The 19,807-nt window shown below is 42.8% G+C and overlaps 3 protein-coding genes across 42 annotated transcripts in view; 2 read left to right on the forward strand and 1 right to left on the reverse strand.

Annotated features, from left to right (window-relative positions):
* Bent (projectin protein bent) overlaps positions 1-12,496 on the forward strand; it is a 67,941-nt gene extending 55,445 nt beyond the window's left edge. For 34 of the 36 annotated variants that reach the window (XM_076320771.1, XM_076320734.1, XM_076320738.1 and 31 more), the window contains 27 exons: positions 73-278; positions 365-825; positions 908-1,442; positions 1,554-1,748; positions 1,848-2,331; positions 2,548-2,800; positions 2,891-3,225; positions 3,328-3,443; positions 3,517-3,801; positions 3,881-4,020; positions 4,095-4,358; positions 4,424-5,040; positions 5,172-7,496; positions 7,559-7,692; positions 7,766-7,973; positions 8,042-8,194; positions 8,422-8,648; positions 8,744-9,034; positions 9,106-9,477; positions 9,600-9,656; positions 10,011-10,180; positions 10,265-10,364; positions 10,488-10,630; positions 10,711-10,867; positions 10,943-11,260; positions 11,339-11,452; positions 11,538-12,496. In XM_076320771.1, coding sequence (XP_076176886.1) covers positions 73-278; positions 365-825; positions 908-1,442; positions 1,554-1,748; positions 1,848-2,331; positions 2,548-2,800; positions 2,891-3,225; positions 3,328-3,443; positions 3,517-3,801; positions 3,881-4,020; positions 4,095-4,358; positions 4,424-5,040; positions 5,172-7,496; positions 7,559-7,692; positions 7,766-7,973; positions 8,042-8,194; positions 8,422-8,648; positions 8,744-9,034; positions 9,106-9,477; positions 9,600-9,656; positions 10,011-10,180; positions 10,265-10,364; positions 10,488-10,630; positions 10,711-10,867; positions 10,943-11,260; positions 11,339-11,452; positions 11,538-11,740 — 8,863 coding nt within the window. In that variant the 3' untranslated portion in view covers positions 11,741-12,496. The remainder of the gene's footprint in view (positions 1-72; positions 279-364; positions 826-907; positions 1,443-1,553; positions 1,749-1,847; positions 2,332-2,547; positions 2,801-2,890; positions 3,226-3,327; positions 3,444-3,516; positions 3,802-3,880; positions 4,021-4,094; positions 4,359-4,423; positions 5,041-5,171; positions 7,497-7,558; positions 7,693-7,765; positions 7,974-8,041; positions 8,195-8,421; positions 8,649-8,743; positions 9,035-9,105; positions 9,478-9,599; positions 9,657-10,010; positions 10,181-10,264; positions 10,365-10,487; positions 10,631-10,710; positions 10,868-10,942; positions 11,261-11,338; positions 11,453-11,537) is intronic. The other 2 variants (XM_076320736.1, XM_076320735.1) reach the window with 2 other exon arrangements.
* Positions 12,497-12,606: 110 nt separating this feature from the next.
* Positions 12,607-14,839, reverse strand: LOC143151527 (uncharacterized). 3 transcript variants are annotated; one of them, XM_076320780.1, is made up of 6 exons: positions 14,660-14,839; positions 13,885-14,304; positions 13,617-13,818; positions 13,326-13,556; positions 13,051-13,257; positions 12,607-12,956 (listed from the first exon to the last, which is right to left on the reverse strand). In XM_076320780.1, the coding sequence occupies exons 1-6, from the start codon at positions 14,693-14,695 to the stop codon at positions 12,646-12,648; spliced, it is 1,407 nt and encodes a 468-aa protein (XP_076176895.1). In that variant the 5' UTR covers positions 14,696-14,839; the 3' UTR covers positions 12,607-12,645. The 3 variants fall into 3 exon arrangements, with proteins under 3 accessions (XP_076176895.1, XP_076176892.1, XP_076176893.1); XM_076320777.1 differs by lacking the exon at positions 14,660-14,839 and adding an exon at positions 14,385-14,659; XM_076320778.1 differs by lacking the exon at positions 14,660-14,839 and adding an exon at positions 14,508-14,646.
* A 185-nt stretch (positions 14,840-15,024) lies between these two features.
* Positions 15,025-19,619, forward strand: LOC143151525 (uncharacterized). Of its 3 annotated transcripts, XM_076320776.1 has the most exons (11): positions 15,025-15,703; positions 15,950-16,186; positions 16,262-16,318; positions 16,376-16,536; positions 16,612-16,884; positions 16,963-17,023; positions 17,096-17,487; positions 17,572-17,605; positions 17,687-17,769; positions 17,844-18,013; positions 18,116-19,619. In XM_076320776.1, the coding sequence occupies exons 1-10, from the start codon at positions 15,664-15,666 to the stop codon at positions 18,000-18,002; spliced, it is 1,497 nt and encodes a 498-aa protein (XP_076176891.1). In that variant the 5' UTR covers positions 15,025-15,663; the 3' UTR covers positions 18,003-18,013; positions 18,116-19,619. The 3 variants fall into 3 exon arrangements, with proteins under 3 accessions (XP_076176891.1, XP_076176890.1, XP_076176889.1); XM_076320775.1 differs by having other exon boundaries at positions 15,028-15,703; positions 16,262-16,536; positions 18,082-19,619; XM_076320774.1 differs by having other exon boundaries at positions 15,031-15,703; positions 16,262-16,536.
* The last annotated feature ends 188 nt before the right edge of the window (positions 19,620-19,807 follow it).

The raw sequence follows: 19,807 nt of genomic DNA on the forward strand, positions 1-19,807 counted from the left end.
CTAATATATAATATGTAATAGCTTCTCGGTGAGAACCCACGAAACTAACCGACTTCGAACCGTCTTTTCCAGTGGATACGTGATCGAGAAACGCGATCTGACCCACGGTGGTGGCTGGGTGCCAGCGGTAACTCACGTTAATCCAAAGTACAACCATGCCACGGTACCAAGGTTGCTCGAAGGTACCACGTACGAGTTCAGAGTGTGCGCGGAGAACCTTCAAGGACGTTCCGATCCGCTGACCACCGACCACTCGATCGTTGCCAAGAACCAATTCGGTAATTTTCTCGTCCGAATCTCGAGCGTTTGAAAACGCAACGCGAATCCGTGACTGTTTCCGTACGGTGAAATTTTGTTCTTTCAGTCGCGCCTGGACAACCCGGAAAACCGGAATGCGTCGACGCGGACAAAGATCACATAAAGATCAGATGGACGGCACCGCTCAGCAACGGCGGATCGAAAATAATCGGTTACGACGTCGAGCGACGCGACCGAGCAACCGGTCGTTGGCTAAAGGTGAACAAAGAGCCCGTTAGATACGCGGAGTACTACGATGACCATGTGACCGAAGGCCACCAATACGAGTACCGAGTGACGGCCATAAACGCTGCCGGATCTGGAAAGCCCAGCGACACCTCCTCGGTGTTCATCGCGAAACCGATGAAGGAGAAACCGAAATTGAACCTGGACGCGCTTATCGGACGCAAGATCAAAGTCCGTGCCGGAGAACCGATTAACGTTAACATTCCACTGTCCGGTGCGCCGACTCCCACCATCGAATGGACCAAAGACGCAAGACCTCTTTTGGAAACTCTTCGAATAACGGTAAGAAAAGAACACGCGATTACAATAATTCCAACAAATTTATAACAACTTTTTACAATAATTTCGATCGTATTGTTCGTAGACCGAAACGAAGAGCGACCGTACGAACTTGTCGATCGAGAAATCGGTCCGAGAAGACGGCGGAATCTACACGATCACGGCTACGAACGAGTACGGAAAAGATTCAGCGGAGATCGAGGTGATCGTGGTCGACAGGCCAGGACCGCCTCAAGGTCCGCTCCAGTACACCGGCACGACGCAAGAATCCGTGTCCTTATCGTGGAACAAACCCCTGGACGATGGTGGATCCGACATCACCAACTACATCGTGGAAGTGTCGGATTACGGAGTCGATAATTGGCGGCAAACGCCTGGATACTGTCCACGAACCAGCTACACCGCCAAAGGGCTCAGCGAAGGCAAGAAGTACGTCTTTAGAGTGCGAGCCGAAAACATGTACGGCGTATCCGAACCCTTGGAAGGCAAACCAGTCATCGCCAAGAGTCCGTACGATCCACCGGACGCGCCCAGTCAACCCGAGATCCTTGGATACACGCCCAACAGTTGCAGTCTGTTCTGGAATCCACCTCTTAACACCGGTGGCAAGCCCATTACTGGTGAGAGGGAGTTTCGTTCTCTTTTGGAGCTTACGTCTTTACCTTACCACGTGTAGTTCACAATTTGGGAAACCATACCTTGTCTAAGAGAGCCATTTTATCGTTATCCAGGATACTACGTGGAACGACGCGAACGTGGCGGCGAATGGCTCAAGGTTAACAACTATCCTACCCCGAATACAACATTCACGGTACAGGACCTTCACGAAGGGTCCAAGTACGAATTCAGAGTCATTGCTGTCAACGAAGCCGGACCTGGCAAACCTAGCAAACCCACCGAACCGATCACTGCCGGACATCAACGTTGTAAGTGTCTCGAAGGAAAAATCTCCCGGTCGATTGTTCGGTTGTTCGTTCGTTTCGTTTCGTTCCGGTCTTACAATTACTAAACTCTTACTTTTCCAGTGCGTCCCGATGCTCCTGAACCACCGAAGCCCGACAGAATCACCAAGGATTCGGTAACGCTCAGCTGGCGACCGCCTCGCAGCGACGGCGGTGCCAAGATCAGAGGATACATCATCCAAATGAAGACCAGAGCTCAAGACGAATGGGACGACGTGAACGGCGCCCTGATACCAACCAACGTTTACACGGTACCGAAACTGACGGAGGGCGAGGAGTATCTCTTCAGGGTAATCGCTGTGAACGATGTCGGCAACAGCGATCCCAGCAGACAGAGCAATCCAATCGTTATCGAGGAACAACCGAACAAACCGGTTATGGATCTCGGTGGTGTTCGCGACATCACCGTTCGCGCTGGCGAGGACTTCTCCATTCATGTGCCTTACATCGGCTTCCCCAAACCCACCGCCACCTGGTTCGCCAACGACGTCATCAAAGATGAAACCGACCCGCGCGTACATCAACAGCTGACCGACGATTTTGCTAGGTATATATGCTGGAAATTGTACAGTAACAACGACGTATACAAACGCATAAATATTCTATGCGTTTAAGCATATTTCTTACCGGTCTTGAATCGTGTATCTTTTCGATATATTTTTATTTCTATGCTACATTTTCGCGCGTACTCACGTCGTAAGTATATTATCTCGTTCCATACTCGTTTAATCGATACACTCGTTTAATTCACTGTTATTCGTAGTCTCGTGGTGAAGAACTCGAAACGTTCGGACGGTGGACAGTACCGACTCCAGTTGCGCAACTCTTCGGGCTTCGACACGGCCACCGTGAACGTTAAAGTTCTCGACCGACCGAATCCACCGGTGAACCTCCACGCTGACGAATTCGGTGGAGATGCGCTCACGTTATTCTGGAACCCGCCGAAAGACAACGGTGGTGCCGATATCACCAACTACGTCGTCGAGAGGAGAGAACCGAGAGGCACCTGGTCCAAGGTTCGTCGACGTAACGCGTACCGTGCGTTAGCGCGTATATTTGTAAGTTGAGCGGAAGTTTAAGTTTCTCTTCTCTGATTTCGAAATCAGGTGAGCAGCTACGTCACAACGCCGTTCGTTCGGGTGAGAAACCTGACGGTAGGCAGCGTGTACGAGTTCCGAGTGATGGCCGAGAATCAATACGGTACCTCGGACCCGGTCACAACGACGGATCCGATCAAGGCCAGACATCCGTTCGATCCACCTGGTGCACCCGGAACACCGAAAGGCGTTGAAACAACGGAAGACAGTATCACGATCACGTGGACGAAGCCTCGTCACGATGGAGGATCACCTATTCTCGGATACGTTATCGAGAAACGTCTGTTGAGCGAAGACAAATGGACGAAAGCCACCCCGTCTCTCGTTCACGAGACTACCTATAGGTAACGTTCGCGTTAACGTTCGATCCAAATTACGATACAACGGCATTTCCAAAAGAAATACTCGTCGAAACGATTAACGCGAAACTGTTCGTATTCTTGCAGGGTAACTGGACTCATCGAAAATCACGACTACGAATTCCGCGTAGCGGCTGAAAATGCCGCCGGTCGTGGACCATGGAGTTCCAATTCCGACGTGATCAGAGCCAGTGCACCGCCGTGTGAGTATCCCCGAAGACAAATCGCGATTAACGCGATCGACGATTTATACTTACGACATCGAATCGCTTCCAGTCCCACCGAAGATCACGTCCGATCTGAGCATCCGCGACATGACCGTGATCGCCGGAGAACCGTTCACGATAACAGTCCCGTACACGGCGAATCCAAAGCCGAGACCAAGCTGGTCCATCAACGGCGAAGAGGTTCTTACCGGGGACAGAATCAAATTCGACACCACGGACGTTGCTTCGCAATTCATCAACAAGAAAGCCAAGAGATCCGATACAGGAAACTACACGATTTATCTCACGAACACTGTCGGCACAGACTCTGCTTCGTGCAAGGTTCTCGTTGTCGGTGAGAGCATTCGTTCCTAGAAACCGACGTTTCAAACGATTCGAGACGAAACGATTCAACGAAACGATTTTCTTCACAGACAAACCATCTCCGCCGCAAGCTCCTCTGGATATTTCCGACATCACACCGGAAACTTGCTCGCTGTCCTGGAAACCTCCCTTCGACGATGGCGGTTCACCCGTTACGAACTACATCGTGGAGAAACTGGATCCGGCTGGCGTGAGTTCTCCTTTTATTCGAAATAAACGTTCGATCCTAGGACCGAGTAACAAACGACGCGAACGATATTTCAGTACTGGGTGAAACTGAGCAGTTTCGTAAGGAACACGCATTACGATGTGTTCGGGCTCGAACCAAATCGCAAGTACAACTTCCGTATCCGCGCGGAGAATCAATACGGAATCTCGGAGCCGTTACAGGCGGATGAACCAATCACCGCGAAATTCCCCTTCACGGTACCCGATTCACCCGGACAGCCACGTGTTATCGATTGGGATACATCGAACGCCACTCTGGTGTGGACCAGACCGATATCCGATGGTGGTTCACGTGTACAGGTAAGTGCAACGAGTTTCCTTCCGCGTACGAAACGAACAAATTGTCTCACAACGTTCTTATTCAGGGTTACAAAGTCGAATTCCGCGATCCGGCGGACGATGCTCAATGGCGAGTGGCGAACGACTACCTGGTCAAAGACACGACCTACATTTGTTACAATCTGTTGAGTGGACACGAATACGAGTTCAGAATACGAGCGAAGAACGCGGCTGGTTTCAGCAAACCAAGTCCACCCTCGGCGCCGTTCAAGCTGAAGAGCAAGTTCAACGTGCCATCGCCACCTGGCACGCCGCAGGTCGTCAAAGTTGGCAAGAACTACGTCGACCTCAAGTGGGAGGCACCGGTTTCCGACGGCGGTAGCCGTATCACGGGTTACGTGATCGAGAAACGGGAAGTCGGTAGCGCCCTCTGGGCAAAGTGCAACGAGTACAACGTCACCGACACGGAATACACCGTTATGCATCTGATCGAGCGCGGCGACTACGAGTTCCGAATCTTCGCGGTGAACGCCGCTGGAAGATCCGAACCGAGCTCCTGCACCACTCCCGTCAAGGTCTGCGAAGTCGAGGGAGGCGAGAAACCGGAATTCATCAGAACATTGCCCATCAGTCAGAACGTACCCCTCGGCAAGACGTTCGTATTCGAGTGCGAGGCCACTGGAAAACCTCTACCGACAGCCAGGTTCGTACCTATCTATGCACGCGTGTGTATTTTCGAAATGAGAGATACGGTTCTCATGGTCCAAGGACTCGGGATCTTTTTCACGATTACTTTCGATAACTTTGTTCGTGAACTCGTAACGATTATTACAGGTGGCTGAAAAACGGCAGGGAGATCACGGTAGGTGGCCGTTTCCGTACGGAGGCGTTCGATGGAATTTACAGGCTCGTCATATCGGAGGTTTGGGACGCGGACAACGGCGATTACAGTTGCCAGATCGCGAATCCGCTCGGCACGGCCACGACAACGTCTCGATTGAAGATCGGTACGCCGCCTCGTATCGAGCGCATGCCGGACGATTTATACCTGGCCGAAGGCGACAACACGAAGATCAAGATCTATTACAGCGGCGATCAGCCCATGGACATCGTTCTGAAGAAGGACGGCCACAAAATCGCCGAAACCCCGCACATCAAGTACACCGTGTTCGACGAGTATCTGATCATTTTCATCAAGGACATTCAAAAGGACGACGCCGGTGCTTACAATCTCTCGATCTCGAACGACAGCGGCAGCGTCAGCGGTTCGTTCAACGTGTACATCACCGGGTTACCGGGACCACCGACCGGACCCCTCGACGTCACGGACATCAACAAACACACTTGCACTCTATCGTGGCATCCGCCAAAGGTCGACGGCGGTTTGCGCGTCACCCATTACGTGATCGAGCGTCGCGACCTGAGCCTCTCTCACTGGATCATCGTTTCGTCCTTCTGCAAGGACACGACGTTCATGGTTCAAGGTCTCACGGAAGGACAAGAGTATCTGTTCCGCGTGATGGCCGTGAACGACAACGGAATGGGACCGCCGTTGGAGGGAACGAATCCCATCAAGGCCAAGGCACCGTTCGATCCACCGGGTCCACCGGGAACTCCGAAGGTAACCGAAGTCGGTGGAGACTTCGTGAATCTCTCGTGGGACAGACCGGAGACGGACGGTGGCTCGAAGATTCAAGGTTACTGGATCGACAAACGCGAGGTTGGCAGTCAGGCCTGGCAGCGCGTGAACGTCGCCATCTGCCTACCCACGCAGATCAACATACCCAATTTGATCGAGGGCAGACAATACGAGTTCCGCGTGTTCGCGCAGAACGCCGCTGGTCTTGGCCCGGAGTCGAAGGCCTCGACGTCGGTGAAGATCACCGATCCTCAGGCGGCGAAACCACCGGAGATCGTTCAACCTCTGCACAAAGTCAACTGCGTGCAGAACCACAACGCGCACTTCCAGTGCAAGATTATCGGTATTCCGAAACCGACGATCACCTGGTTCAAGGGTGCTCGCGAGATCGTCTGCGGTTCGCGGTACAACATATACTCGGAGGGCGATACGCATCACCTGATCATTCACGACGTGTTCGGCGAGGACGCGGACGAGTACTTCTGTCGCGCCGTGAACAAGTGCGGCGTAAAATCAACGAAGGGCGAACTCATGATCAAGACCCCACCGAAACTGAACGTTCCACCGAGGTTCAGAGACACCGCGTTCTTCGACAAGGGCGTCAACGTCGTCATCAAGATACCGTTCACCGGTTACCCGAAACCGAAGATCACCTGGGTCAGAGAGGGCGAGACCATCGAATCCGGAGGACATTACACCGTCGAGGTGAAGGAGAGGCACGCCGTACTCACGATCATCGACGGCAGTCGTATCGACTCCGGACCTTATCGCATCACGGCGGAGAACGACCTCGGACAGGACACCGCGATCATCAAGATCCAGATAAGCGACCGACCGGACCCACCCAGGTTCCCCCAGATCGACAACGTCGGTCACGATTCCTTGGCGCTCAGCTGGAAACCACCTGTCTGGGACGGCGGCAGCAACATCACCAACTACCTGGTCGAGAAACGGGAACACCCGATGACCAGCTGGATCCGTGTAGGAAACACCAGATTCTGCTCGATGGCGGTCACCGGGCTCAGTCCTGGCCACCAGTACGACTTCCGTGTTTCCGCGGAGAACATTTACGGAAGATCCGATCCCAGCGAGGTGACGCCACTGATAACCACCAAGGGCACCATCAAGAGGGAGTTCAAACAGAAGGAGTACAAAGTGGACGAGACCGGGAAGAGGATTCGCGGTCGCAGCGACGAGAAACCACGCGATTACGATCAATTCGTCTTCGATATTTACAGCAAATACGTGCCCCAGCCGGTTGAGATAAAACACATCTCCGTTTACGATAGATACGATATCCTCGAAGAGATCGGAACCGGAGCGTTCGGTGTGGTCCACCGTTGCCGCGAACGCGCCACCGGGAACATCTTCGCCGCCAAATTTATTCCAGTGTCCCACGCGATGGAGAAGGAACTCATCAGAAAGGAGATCGACATAATGAACCAACTGCATCATCCGAAATTGATCAACCTTCACGACGCGTTCGAGGACGACGACGAGATGGTCCTGATATTCGAGTTGTAAGTATACACTGAAAGTCCTTGCTCCCGTTTGCAACTTCCTCGATATTTTGTTTCCTCAGCCTGTCCGGCGGTGAACTCTTCGAGAGAATCACAGCGGAGGGTTACACCATGTCCGAAGCCGAGGTGATCAATTACATGAGGCAGATCTGCGAAGCCGTCAAACACATGCACGAAAAGAACATCATACACTTGGGTAAACTGTCTCCACCTAGATACGTAAATCCGTCGAAACGAACGAAAGCCAAATTGTTCGTTCGTATTTACAGACATCAAGCCCGAGAACATTATGTGCCAGACGCGCAACAGCACCAACGTGAAATTGATCGACTTCGGTTTAGCCACGAAACTCGATCCCAACGAGGTGGTGAAGATCAGCACCGGCACGGCGGAATTCGCCGCTCCCGAAATCGTCGAACGCGAACCCGTCGGGTTCTACACAGACATGTGGGCTTGCGGTGTCTTGGCCTACGTTCTGTAAGCGAAACGGATTTCTGTCTTCGGTGGTTACTCGATCGGGTCTAATTGAATTTATTTTCTCGCAGACTGAGCGGCCTTTCACCGTTCGCCGGAGACAACGACATCGAAACTCTGAAGAACGTCAAGGCCTGCGACTGGGACTTCGACGAAGAAGCATTCCGTGACGTCTCCGAAGAGGGCAAGGACTTTATCAGGCGATTGCTCGTCAAGAATAAAGAGTACGTCGTTGCGTTAGCTACCGGTAGCGTCTAGTGGCGCAAAAATCGAGGACAGAGCACAGACCATTCTCTTTTAAATTCCGTACGAGACGAAACGAACGGTCTACCGATATCATCCTTACCCTTTACCGTACTTTACTCGTATCCGTTTCGGAGACTCGCGCAACGACCGAACACGCGCCAAGATATCGTACTGCGTACGTGCTACGTTACGTTTGCTTTTTCAGGAAACGTATGACTGCTCACGAATGTCTCCTACACGCGTGGTTGACCGGCGACCACAGCGACCGAACTAAAGCGATCTCGAGCAGCCGATACCTCCGCTTCAGAGACAGACTGCGAGCCAAGTACGAGAACTGGGACAAATACGTTCTCCCGATCGGTCGACTGGCCGAGTACTCGTCGCTCAGAAAATTGCTCATCGACAAATACAAGATTTACGATTCCTGCTTCGGTAAGGGATAACGAATCAATGATGACGAATCAAAGATCGGATATTATTCAAGATCGTTCGTTGTTGACCGGTTCGTTGGTTCGATTTCGTTGCAGATCGACGACAAGCGGCGCCGAGATTCGTCATCAAGCCTACGAGCGCGTTCGCATACGAGGGCCAGAGCGTCAAGTTCACTTGTCGCGTGATAGCCATTGCCGATCCGACCCTCACTTGGTTCCATAATAACCAAGAACTCCGTCAGTCCGTCAAGTTTATGAAACGGTACCACGGCGACGACTACACCTTCATCATCAACAGAGTCAAGCTAGAGGACAGGGGAGAATACGTGATCAGAGCGGAGAATCATTACGGTTACAGAGAGGAGGTCGTTTTCCTGAACGTGCAACGTACGTTTCGATCCTATTTGTTTCGTTTATCTCTTTCGAACGTTCGTACCACAGTCGCTTTCGATTTTCAGCGTTACCTATTGAGATTCCGAAGTACAGACCGGAATTGCATCCAGTCCGAAGAAGAGAACCGCTCGGCTACAACGTTTGGTTGGAGACGATCGAATCGGCGCCAAGCTTCACCTTCCTGCTCCGACCTCGCGTCATCCAAGTCAGACAAACGTGTAAACTTCTTTGCTGCCTGAGCGGCAATCCACCACCCACGGTTAAATGGTACAAGGACAGGGAAGAACTTTCCAAGCACCACTACGCGATGACGCACGCGGACGGCGTTGTGACGATGGAGATAATCGACTGTAAACCAGAGGACAGCGGCAAATACCGTTGCGTGGCGACCAACAAACACGGAAAGGATGAGACCACTTGCGTCGTCATCGTCGAAGGTAGTGATCGAACGGATCGTTGAAAATCCAGAATCGATCTAAGATAGTACTCGAAAAGCAAACGACGACACGTACAATTTTTCGCGCCTCTATGATAAGACTCATCGAATATTTATTTGTAGGCACTGGCGAAACCGAGGAGCAAGTTAAATTAGCGCACGACCTCCTACATTCCGGAGGTAGAGCAATCGTAACCTGAGTGAAGCCCTGTTTCCTGTTTGAGAACCATTCTAATTGTGCATCTCTGCGGAACAAAAAACCTCTTTCTTTAATCGTCCACCTTTCGATCAGTCGTCACTCGAAATCCATTAAACTTTTAAGAATCGCGATCCGACACTCCACGTCCTGTGTCACTTATTTCCGTTGCCAACTAATTTTAGCCTTGTCCCGGCGTTTTGCAACAACTCCCGTCCAGTTTGTGCCAACGTTCCTATTTTTTGTTAAAACAATGACAGTTAACAAGAGAATTGGGAAGGTTGGTCGCATCGATTAGCACACGAACCGAATTACAAACGTAACAACTTCTTTCGTAGATCGAAGATTTATCGAGCAACCGTTGAAACCGGCACCACCGCCGATCATAACGGTTCACAAAGCCGGCGGATACAGCGGGTACAGTTCCACCACCACGCAGGGCCACACATCCTCCAACTACAGTAGTTCCACCAATAAGCAAAATTCCACGACCTCCTCTTCCTACAAAGTAAGGATTAAAGAAAGACGCGAACGTATCGATTTCCATCGGGACGAGGACACTCGATACACGCATCGAATAATTTGATTTTAGGCCACGGACTCCAGTACGGACAAACGAAGCACTAAGAAATACGGCCTCGACGCCACCGGCAGCCCATCTCGTTCCAGAAGTACCACTAAGGAACTAGTTTGTAAGTAAACAACGCGTTACTGTTACTTTCGTCGAAGAAAAATATCTATGTACGATCGAGAAACAATGAAACCCGATAAAGCTGACGATTTATCTGCTCCATTTCTGCTATTAACTCTCAAAGATCCCCCGGATGATTCGATGAGAGCGCCACAGTTCACGAAAAAGCTGACCGATCTTACCATCAACGATGGAGAACAGTTAGAACTTACCGCGAAAGTCGACGGTGATCCGGAACCGCAAGTTACCTGGTCCAAGAACGGCAAGGTAAAGAAAAATGCATCTAAACGAATAAAAATCTTGCTTAACAACGCGTATTGATCGAACGAATACGTATCGTCCTTTAGACGCTAAGCTCGTCCGGTATCATGGATCTGAAATACAAAGCGGGAGTCGCGACTCTTGTTATCAATGAAGTGTTCCCCGAAGACGAGGGCGAATATACGTGTCAAGCGAGCAACAGCATCGGTACCGTAACTACCACTTGCAAGCTGACCGTGAAACGTAAGTAAACGAGTTTCGAGGTGTCGTTATCGACAGGACGAAAAGAAAATTCGATAGCTAAACGATTCCTTCCAGCGAGCGCGAATGCGGCCTCGAAGAAGAAGACCGACGATAAACCTCCAAAGATCGTGGATCATCTGACGAGCATGTTCGTAAAGGACGGCGAAGCTGTGACACTGAGCTGTCGAATAATCGGTGCCAAGAAGTTCGATGTGGTCTGGCTTCACAATAACAAGGAGATCAAACCTAGCAAGGACTTCCAGTACAGCAACGAGGCGAATATCTATAAATTGAACATTGCCGAGATCTTCCCCGAGGATTCCGGCACTTATACCTGCGAAGCGTTCAACGACGCAGGGGAGAGCTTCTCGTCGTGCACGTTAAACGTACTTGGTACGTTGGCGAACCTGAACTCCTTTGATCCCCCGTTTTACATACGTGCCATTTAATTATGATCGCTTTTACTCGCAGTTCCAAACGAGGAACCGAAGAGCCCAGTCTTCACGACATTCCCGCAATCTGCAACGGTAGGCGAAGGCGAGTCGGTTACGTTCACATGCAAGACTGAAACCGCGCCTTTGAAAGGTAAGGACTATTTTTTCTTTATTTTTCTTTTGAGAACGAACGAGACGATAGTAACGTACATTAATTGTGTCCATGGTGCATACAGTAACGTGGTTGAAAGATGGAAAAGCGATCCCGGAAACTAGCAGCAGGTACCTCTTCAGTTCAGATGGTGACAAATCGTTCGAGTTGCGTATCAAATCGTGCACAGCCAGCGACGTCGGTCAATACGTTGCCCGTGCGATCGGCAAGAAGGGCGAGACGAACGCCGCTTTCGCTCTGAACGTCACCAACGCTAGCGAACAGTGAAATCGTTGATTTCGATACGTACAAAGATCACAATATGACAAGGTTTGGGTGAGATTCATCTATTTTTTACTGTCTCATACTGTCCAATATCACAATCGGATTTGTAAATCTCTCGATCATTTCGTCCTTCTAATTCGTCTCTTTTCAGCTTCTACGATGTTATCGAGAGAACAATGATTAGAAAAGAAACAAAATAATAAAGGACAGAGAGAATGTTAAAACGGACTGTAAAAATTTGCGACTCGCGAATAATCGCGACGATAGGTGGTATTATAAGGTTCGTGTATAAAAGAGAAATTGGAAAACTATTGTATTCGCACTATTCTATATGTAAATTATCATGGAACGCTGTATTTTCTTTTTGTGTGCTTATCATATCGCAAAAAAAAACACGTGTCGTTGTATGGTGAACGAAGAATCAAGACGTCGAATAATACACGGATAGCACGCGCAATCTATACGCTAATACGAGCTTTGCTGTATACACGAATTACCATATTTTAAGTACCCAATGACGCATAACGACAGTATGAAATTAAAACGATAAATCATTACAGTCGATCCGGCAGGATAACCAGCATCCTCGACCGTTACATCTCGTGACATTTCTTGCCGGGATGACTGTACAGAATAGCTAATACTGTCGAGATGTACGTCCTTATTCCATGTAATCGTACACACTGTCGTGTTATACTTGTTTGAAGACTGCTTCCGTTACAAAATTTACGATAAATAAAATATGATTCAAATATAAAAGTTTGAATGTTTTCCATTATAATACTTCCTCTATCGTTTGCACTGTGTTATTCACAAACGTTTAAAGGTGCGGACAAATAACGCAGAAAAAAAATCACGCTTCATTTTGTAAAACATTTTGTTTTATATGCAGGTACAAAAAATTTTAATTACACAGTGTCGTATAAAGTGTCGAGATCAATAACATTAAACGATGACGATTTGTGCATAAACGTCTTTAAACGATTTATGCTCTTCTGGGTATGCAAATGTAAATACTCGTGTTTATCATCACTTCGAGCAGTCAGTAACATTATGCCTAAATTTAATTCAGTCGCGTATCTTAATTGATACGATTCATCTTCGTGTACGATATTCATTTTAAGTATCTTAACGTGCTCCGTACACTGTTTTAAACATTCTTCTTTCTCGCAAACTAAGAGATAACCTGTAACGTCGATTCTCTTCGAAATTGCGCCATCTGAATAAAAACATTGCAGTAATATTAAATATTATTTAAAAAAACGAATGAAAATCACTTATATTCTTGTTATAAAAACAAAACGTTACTTAACAGTAATAGAACAGCGTTTTATGTGTGACTAATGCATGTACATTGTGTCCAATCGAATTCTCGTTAATCGATATAATTTGCCAGTAATCAACTTCGGGGTCATATATATAAACTGATGTTCTCATTATGAACAATTTTCCATTCATAACGCAATAAGGAGGAACCTCGGTAAAACTTATAGGGACTTCTGCACCTTCCTTCCATTTACCTAAAATTATATATGATACATGAAATTGTATAGCTACAAAAAATTCTCAGTTTCATATTATTCTTTACCTGTATGAATATCGAGAATATCAACCGTAACCAATTTTAATCTATACCTTCCTACGCCGCCTACGAGCGTTAATTTATTTTTCAAAAACGCAGCAACCATGTGTCTCCTCGGAAATCGCAACACTGCTTGGTAATACCACTTTTTGGATATTAGAGAATAACAAAGAATCAAGTAGTTAAAGTTCCCACTTAGAGCACCTATTTCTCCTCCAATTGTATATATGCTGAAACCTAAAATTGTTTTAAATAACTGCAAATTTTTCTTATAATGTAAAATAATAAAATTTATACCTCTACTAGCAACTTGCATTCCAAACATCTGACATCCAAACATCTGACATCCAGACTCGAGTAGAAAAGAATTAGAAAAATCATTTTCATTCCAAGTACACAAGCATGGCTCCTTGTTTACAAATAACTTCATTTCGCGCGTAAGAATGCAGTGTATAAACTTGGTTTGTCTTTCCTCTTTCACATCTGGTAAGACCGATGTCTAAAATTAAAATATTTTAAAATACACTATGAAAATACTATGTAATAAACGAGTATTAATTATTACCATATGATGTTGTATCCATTTGTTTCTTATAAGACGCAAGTATTCGATAGAAGATCTCACGTTAACATTTTGAAGCAGCTGAATAATGTTATCTTTGGTCAATTCAACGAGAGAATGTAAAGGAAGTTCTTCAAAACGGTCTAAACATATGGCGAATGACATGTCCTGCAATACCTTTACGTTTAATTCTTGCGCTATTAACCATACATCTATTACTTTCTCTGGTAGCAACCAATTAATATCTATTACATCTAGAATATCGCTTGTTAATTCATCGACCGTAAATAGTACGCTCAATTGTAACAAATTTAATAATTCCATCAAATTTTCTTTTACAAACTTTCTCATACAAGATTTCAAAAAACGACCATGTGCGACTACACAATTTTCCATATCGTTGCATATCCAGTCGACAAAATTCTAAAAACACGAAAGATTCAATTTGATGTATATAAAAAGATGTATACAAATGTCTTATAATAATTAGTAAGTATAAGAACCCGTAAAGTAGTGTGAGAAATATCATAATTAATAACGTATTCTTTGTTATGAGAATCATTGAAATTATGTGAGAAAAGGGATGCAAAATAGCGACTTTTATTTGCAAGTTGTCCCTTATTTACTTTGATCTGGTAATCATCGAGAATCAAAGTTAAAATTTCATCCATGACGATTTGTCAATATTATTCTCGCAATACACCGAACGTAGCAGGGTTTTTTGTGAAAAAAGTTTAGTAAATATCTCACACCAGGGATACCATTCTCTATTACGCACCATTGGCTGAAACAAGGGTAGTACAAAGGGATCCATGCAGACAGTTTCTCTCTCTACTCGGTGATATAAAAGAAACTCTAGCCAATCGCTGCAGTTACAGGAAACCTGAATAATTTGTCGAAATATTAAGCAATCTTTATAGAAAATTATCTTTAAAAATAGATCGATTTATTTTTCGCTCTATGAATATACTATTTCACTGGCTATTTCCTTCGTAATTAGATTAATTAATGGATTGTATAAATCAGAAAAATGTTTGAAGGAAAGGAAAAGATGTGTCTAATGAAAATACGCTTGAAATATTTTAAATATAATTATATATTTAAAATTAAAAATACACTAAAAATACTTGAAATATTTGTATTCTTTATGAACGTAAACATATATTTTGCATTTCTTAACAACAAATAACATATATAAATATTTGCACAATAATAGGTATCTATTTTAATCATTGATAAATAAAATCCACATAAACGGAAGCTTTGTGAGGACATTGATGTGTAGGATTATAAAGAGCCCTGGAACAGACAAATTTGAGAACCGCTGGTTCAACGTTTCATTCGAGTGACAAATAAAAGCTTATTGTAAAGGAGAAAGAGATACATTTGATTTACTGCATTCCCCATAAACGATAAAAATTAATGTACACGTGTATACACAGAACGCGTAACTGTACTGACTTGTTACAAATTGAAAATCAACATAGTTATCATTGGAAAGAGCTTTAAAATCGCGCGTACGCTGATATTTTGTCCGAAAAAACAAAACTCTAGTATCTGGGAAACTGCAGTCTAGACAACTGTTTACGTGTTGAAAATAGTTGCATCCAGTTGTATCGCGTCGTTACAGTTGAAAAACTTGAAGGTATTGAATTTGTGATCTTCTTGGATGCACCGAAAGATTCGTGCGTATTTCGAGATGTCAACCGGTTGATATTGCTTTACGAGTTACATCGACGTTAATACATTTTATTACAACTATCTTTGTAATCTGGAGATATAATGGAGGCAGAACTTATTGAAAAATTCATAGAAGTGACGGGTAAGTATTGCAACGAAACGTAGGTTAATGCCATAAATTTGCAACAAAATTTCAACTATCTTTGCGTAAAACTTGTTATCGTTTGATGCAACTTATTTTCATTATATACTACTGTTATTATGATTGTTTAATATAGACATACTATTTTTATTATTATTATTTACTAACAAGTAAAGTATCTTGTGTTAACAATTATGTGCCAATTAATGATAAGTTTGTTATCATGTATATGTATTTTTTTATTAGGAGAGAGTGAAACCACAGCTCGTCAGTATCTATCATTAACTGATGGCAATGTGGAAGCTGCTATAAGCTTAATGTTTGAGGGAGGTCAAACATCTGAACTTGTAAATCCTGAACCAGAAGTGAGACCTCCTATTTTACCTACCCAAGAAATATTAGTACCATCTGATCCAGTTTGTTCTTTTCCAAGGTTATCGAATAATGTATTCGATAGATTTAGAGATTTTGCAGTAGAAACTCGTTAGTATTACTAATTTTATTTAATATTGGATAATTTGTGTCTTATATACTAACGTATTAAAATATTGTATATAGAACGCCAAGAAGAAGAAATGGCTCATAGAGTAACTGGAGTCAAACAAATCTCTCAACGTAAGTCAAAGAGATTGGAAGATTTATTTCGACCTCCATGCAGCATTCTCTTCTTAGGTTCTTTTATGGAAGCTCGTGAACATGCCAAGACATTAAATCGTTGGTTACTTGTAAATATTCAAAATTCTCAAGAGTTTGCCTGCCAAATTCTTAATAGAGATGTATGGTCGAATCAACAGATTCAAGAAATTGTGAAGGATCATTTTGTTTTGTGGCAAGTAAGTTGTAGTAAAACGTTTATACTTTAATTTTAATATATACTGTAGATATTCAATGCTTGTATTTCTAAATAGGTATTGTCAAATACTAGCGATGGGAAGCGCTACATCGATTTTTACAATGTATCTGAATATCCCTATCTGGCAGTAATTGATCCTAGAACAGGAGAATGTATGCAAATTTACAATCATGTTACAGTTGATATTTTAATGTCCGCTTTAAACGATATGCTAAGTACTCATCCATCACCAGAATGTGAATCAAGCGACTCATTTAATTCCAAAAAGTGGAACAGTTGCACTGCAACAACAACAAAAGAAAATTCTGTATCTAATTCAACAATGAGTGTATGATTTCCTACATTACAACTGAAATTTTTAAATTATGATCTTTCATTTGCTTAAAATGTAAATTTTATTTTTCAGGATTGTAGTAGTAGTAGTACTAAAACTTCCGAACATGTAATTGATAATTTAAATGACTCAGGTAAGTAGTGTCTGTAAAATATGATCAACATATTTTAAATTTACACTTCTATCCAAGCTGTTTTGCTTACAGATAGTCACAATGGTATAACAAACATTCAAAGTACAAGTACAAGTACAAGTACAAGTACAAGTACAAGTACAAGTACAAGTACAAGTACAAGTACAAGTACAAGTACAAGTACAAGTACAACTACAGGTACAGGTACAGGTACAGGTACAGGTACAGGTACAGGCACAGGAACAGGAACAGGAACAGGAACAGGAACAGGCACAGGCACAGGCAAAGGCACAGGCACAGGCACAGGTATAGGTACAGGTACAGGTACAAGTGCAAATACAGGTACGAGTACGAGTACAAGTACAAGTACAAGTACATCAATTAATGCTTCTGAAAATATAAATAAAAAGCGAAGAATGAACGAATCAGATTTAAAGAAACCAAACCAGAACATAAATTCGAAGGTATAGTTATAAATTCTTTTTAAAGAAACGTATTACTTCAGTTAACATGTATCAACACAAATTAATTTATAACACTTTGTTTAGGATGAATCGTGTGACTTGAACAAGATTAAAACTAGTAAGAAACTATTACATTTTAATAGTGTATATGTTGTCACGTAAATCGCTTCTTAAGATTAATTAAAATATTTTTCTACAGGTAGTGAATCTGTAAGACTCTGTTTAAGATTGCCAAATGGTAAACGAGAAACATTATCAATGTGTGCAGCAGATACAATAGAAGTATGTTTTGTGAATTATATTGCTAAAATATAGTAGTAGCACAATAAAACATATATTAGTTTTTATTTTTTTAGGATTTTATAAATAAAATGGAAAGTTTGGGTTTTATGTCATCCGATCATACTTACTTGGTACCATTTCCAAAGACAAATATTGGAGAACTTCCTCCAGAAATACATTTGTCAGATACGATTTTGTTTCCAGCAAACACAGTATTTATAACAAAATTATAGTAATATGTTAGGTAAGCAATTTTGTTTTAGTATATTGAATGTAATTTAAATTAATAGAGTTTATTATTAATTATTGCAGAACAAGATCATATGCTGCATTTATTTTCTTTCAGCTACCAATTGCAACATATCTTCAGTTTAAAGAATACTATACAATAAAAACAAATAGTACATATAGCTACGTATTTAGGTACAATTGCAATTTCTGTGTTTGCCATTATTTGGTATTACAATAATAATGCCTCCTAAATTCTTTTAAGCGGAAGAATTATAGCAATCGAATCATTTTTTAAATAAATAAATAACAAGATATATTTATTTGAAGTGTTAACATTAACTATAAAATATACCATTGTACTTCCATAACAATAGTATGTATAAGTATCAAATAACTTTGAAAGTCTTTTTTTCATTGTTACAATATATTTGACGATTAAATGAATCTGTTCATTAAGAATATTTCAAATCATCTATTGTGTTCAAATATAATTACCGTCGGTATCTACTATTTAGAAAAAGGAATACTCTTTAAATTAAATTTACTTATCAGCAGGTGCCAAACAAAATTCAGAAAATTGTATGCCATGTATTTGGATTAAAACAAACAGCTCTTTGAAATACAACTCTATATGCATTATTGCCATAAAAAATCATATTATAAAGTAGAATTAATAGATTTGATAAATTCATTAATACGTATTTTACAATGTTATTAATAATTTAAGATTCTCTGTCAACGTGTAATATTTAACCCTCGGATAGCCGGCCGTGAACAGCTAAAATCGGATCATAAATGTTCTATATAATTTCTCTTTAATACCCTTTAAACTAATTCTTTTTGATGCCAAATTTTTACGGGATAATGTTTTCTAAATTCTTTTTGTTGCAATTTTATAAATACCATAGAAGTATTTATGCAATTTTCAGTCACTAAAATAGTTCCTGATAAATATTTATATATATATATTACAGTTTATTCTATTATTGTATTTTTCATCTAACGAATATTGTCATAATTATATTCACCCTTTATTAGATCTGTAAAGGTATGACTTTTTTCTGACTTTTCAAATACTGTGAAAATATATGTTTCTTGTAAAGCTCATACAAATTGAATAATAAAATAGTATTATACGTCTTTGATGTATTTTAGATGAACGCTGATGCGTCGTTACTCGCGATACACTGAACTCTGCTATATATACATATAGCAGAGTTAAATATATACATGAAGCTAATTAAGCAAAATATTGTTTCAATATAAGCGTCGATTGGGATATCGTGTATCAAGTAGTACAGTCAAGCCTCATAAATTTACATCCGAAAAGCCACAACTATGTGAGGGTTAAATAATTGGAATGGCACCGACAAATACTGACATATTTGTGATAAATTATACATTAGTAATAAATATCCTTTCTATTATATTTTAATGTAGAATACCAGGAAATTATGTTTTATGTTTTTATAATTATGACTTATGTATTAAGAATTTATTTGCTTAAGAATCTTAATGTTCAAGTGTTTAATTTAAATAAAAAATGTACAAGATATTTAAACAAATATTTTGCAACACTCGTTCTTTGAGGAAACTTCAAATTTTACAAGAATAAATGACCATTAATAAAATATTTCAGCTGCTGCGTTTATTTACATTAATGTAGTACAAAGATGATAAGTTAGCATAAAGAGTTACATTACAAAATATTAAATGCAAGAAATTTTTGCATACCATGTGATCTGTACAAGTGACAATTGTTTGTATAACGCTATCATACATTATATATATATATATATATATAATG

Source organism: Ptiloglossa arizonensis, chromosome 9, assembly GCF_051014685.1.
Source record: "Ptiloglossa arizonensis isolate GNS036 chromosome 9, iyPtiAriz1_principal, whole genome shotgun sequence".
NCBI classification, from domain to species: domain Eukaryota; kingdom Metazoa; phylum Arthropoda; class Insecta; order Hymenoptera; family Colletidae; genus Ptiloglossa; species Ptiloglossa arizonensis.

Excerpts from the sequence above, each read along its gene's own strand:
- LOC143151527 (XM_076320777.1), bottom strand. The coding sequence starts at position 14,552 with ATGGATGAAATTTTAACTTTGATTCTCGATGATTACCAGATCAAAGTA. Across the intron at positions 14,305-14,384 it reads TTTCTCACACTACTTTACGG|AATTTTGTCGACTGGATATG; the intron begins GTTCTTATACTT and ends TCGTGTTTTTAG. Across the intron at positions 13,557-13,616 it reads AATGCAAGTTGCTAGTAGAG|GTTTCAGCATATATACAATT; the intron begins GTATAAATTTTA and ends AAACAATTTTAG.
- LOC143151525 (XM_076320775.1), top strand. The coding sequence starts at position 15,664 with ATGGAGGCAGAACTTATTGAAAAATTCATAGAAGTGACGG. Across the intron at positions 16,885-16,962 it reads TATCTAATTCAACAATGAGT|GATTGTAGTAGTAGTAGTAC; the intron begins GTATGATTTCCT and ends TTTATTTTTCAG. Across the intron at positions 17,024-17,095 it reads TGATAATTTAAATGACTCAG|ATAGTCACAATGGTATAACA; the intron begins GTAAGTAGTGTC and ends TTTTGCTTACAG.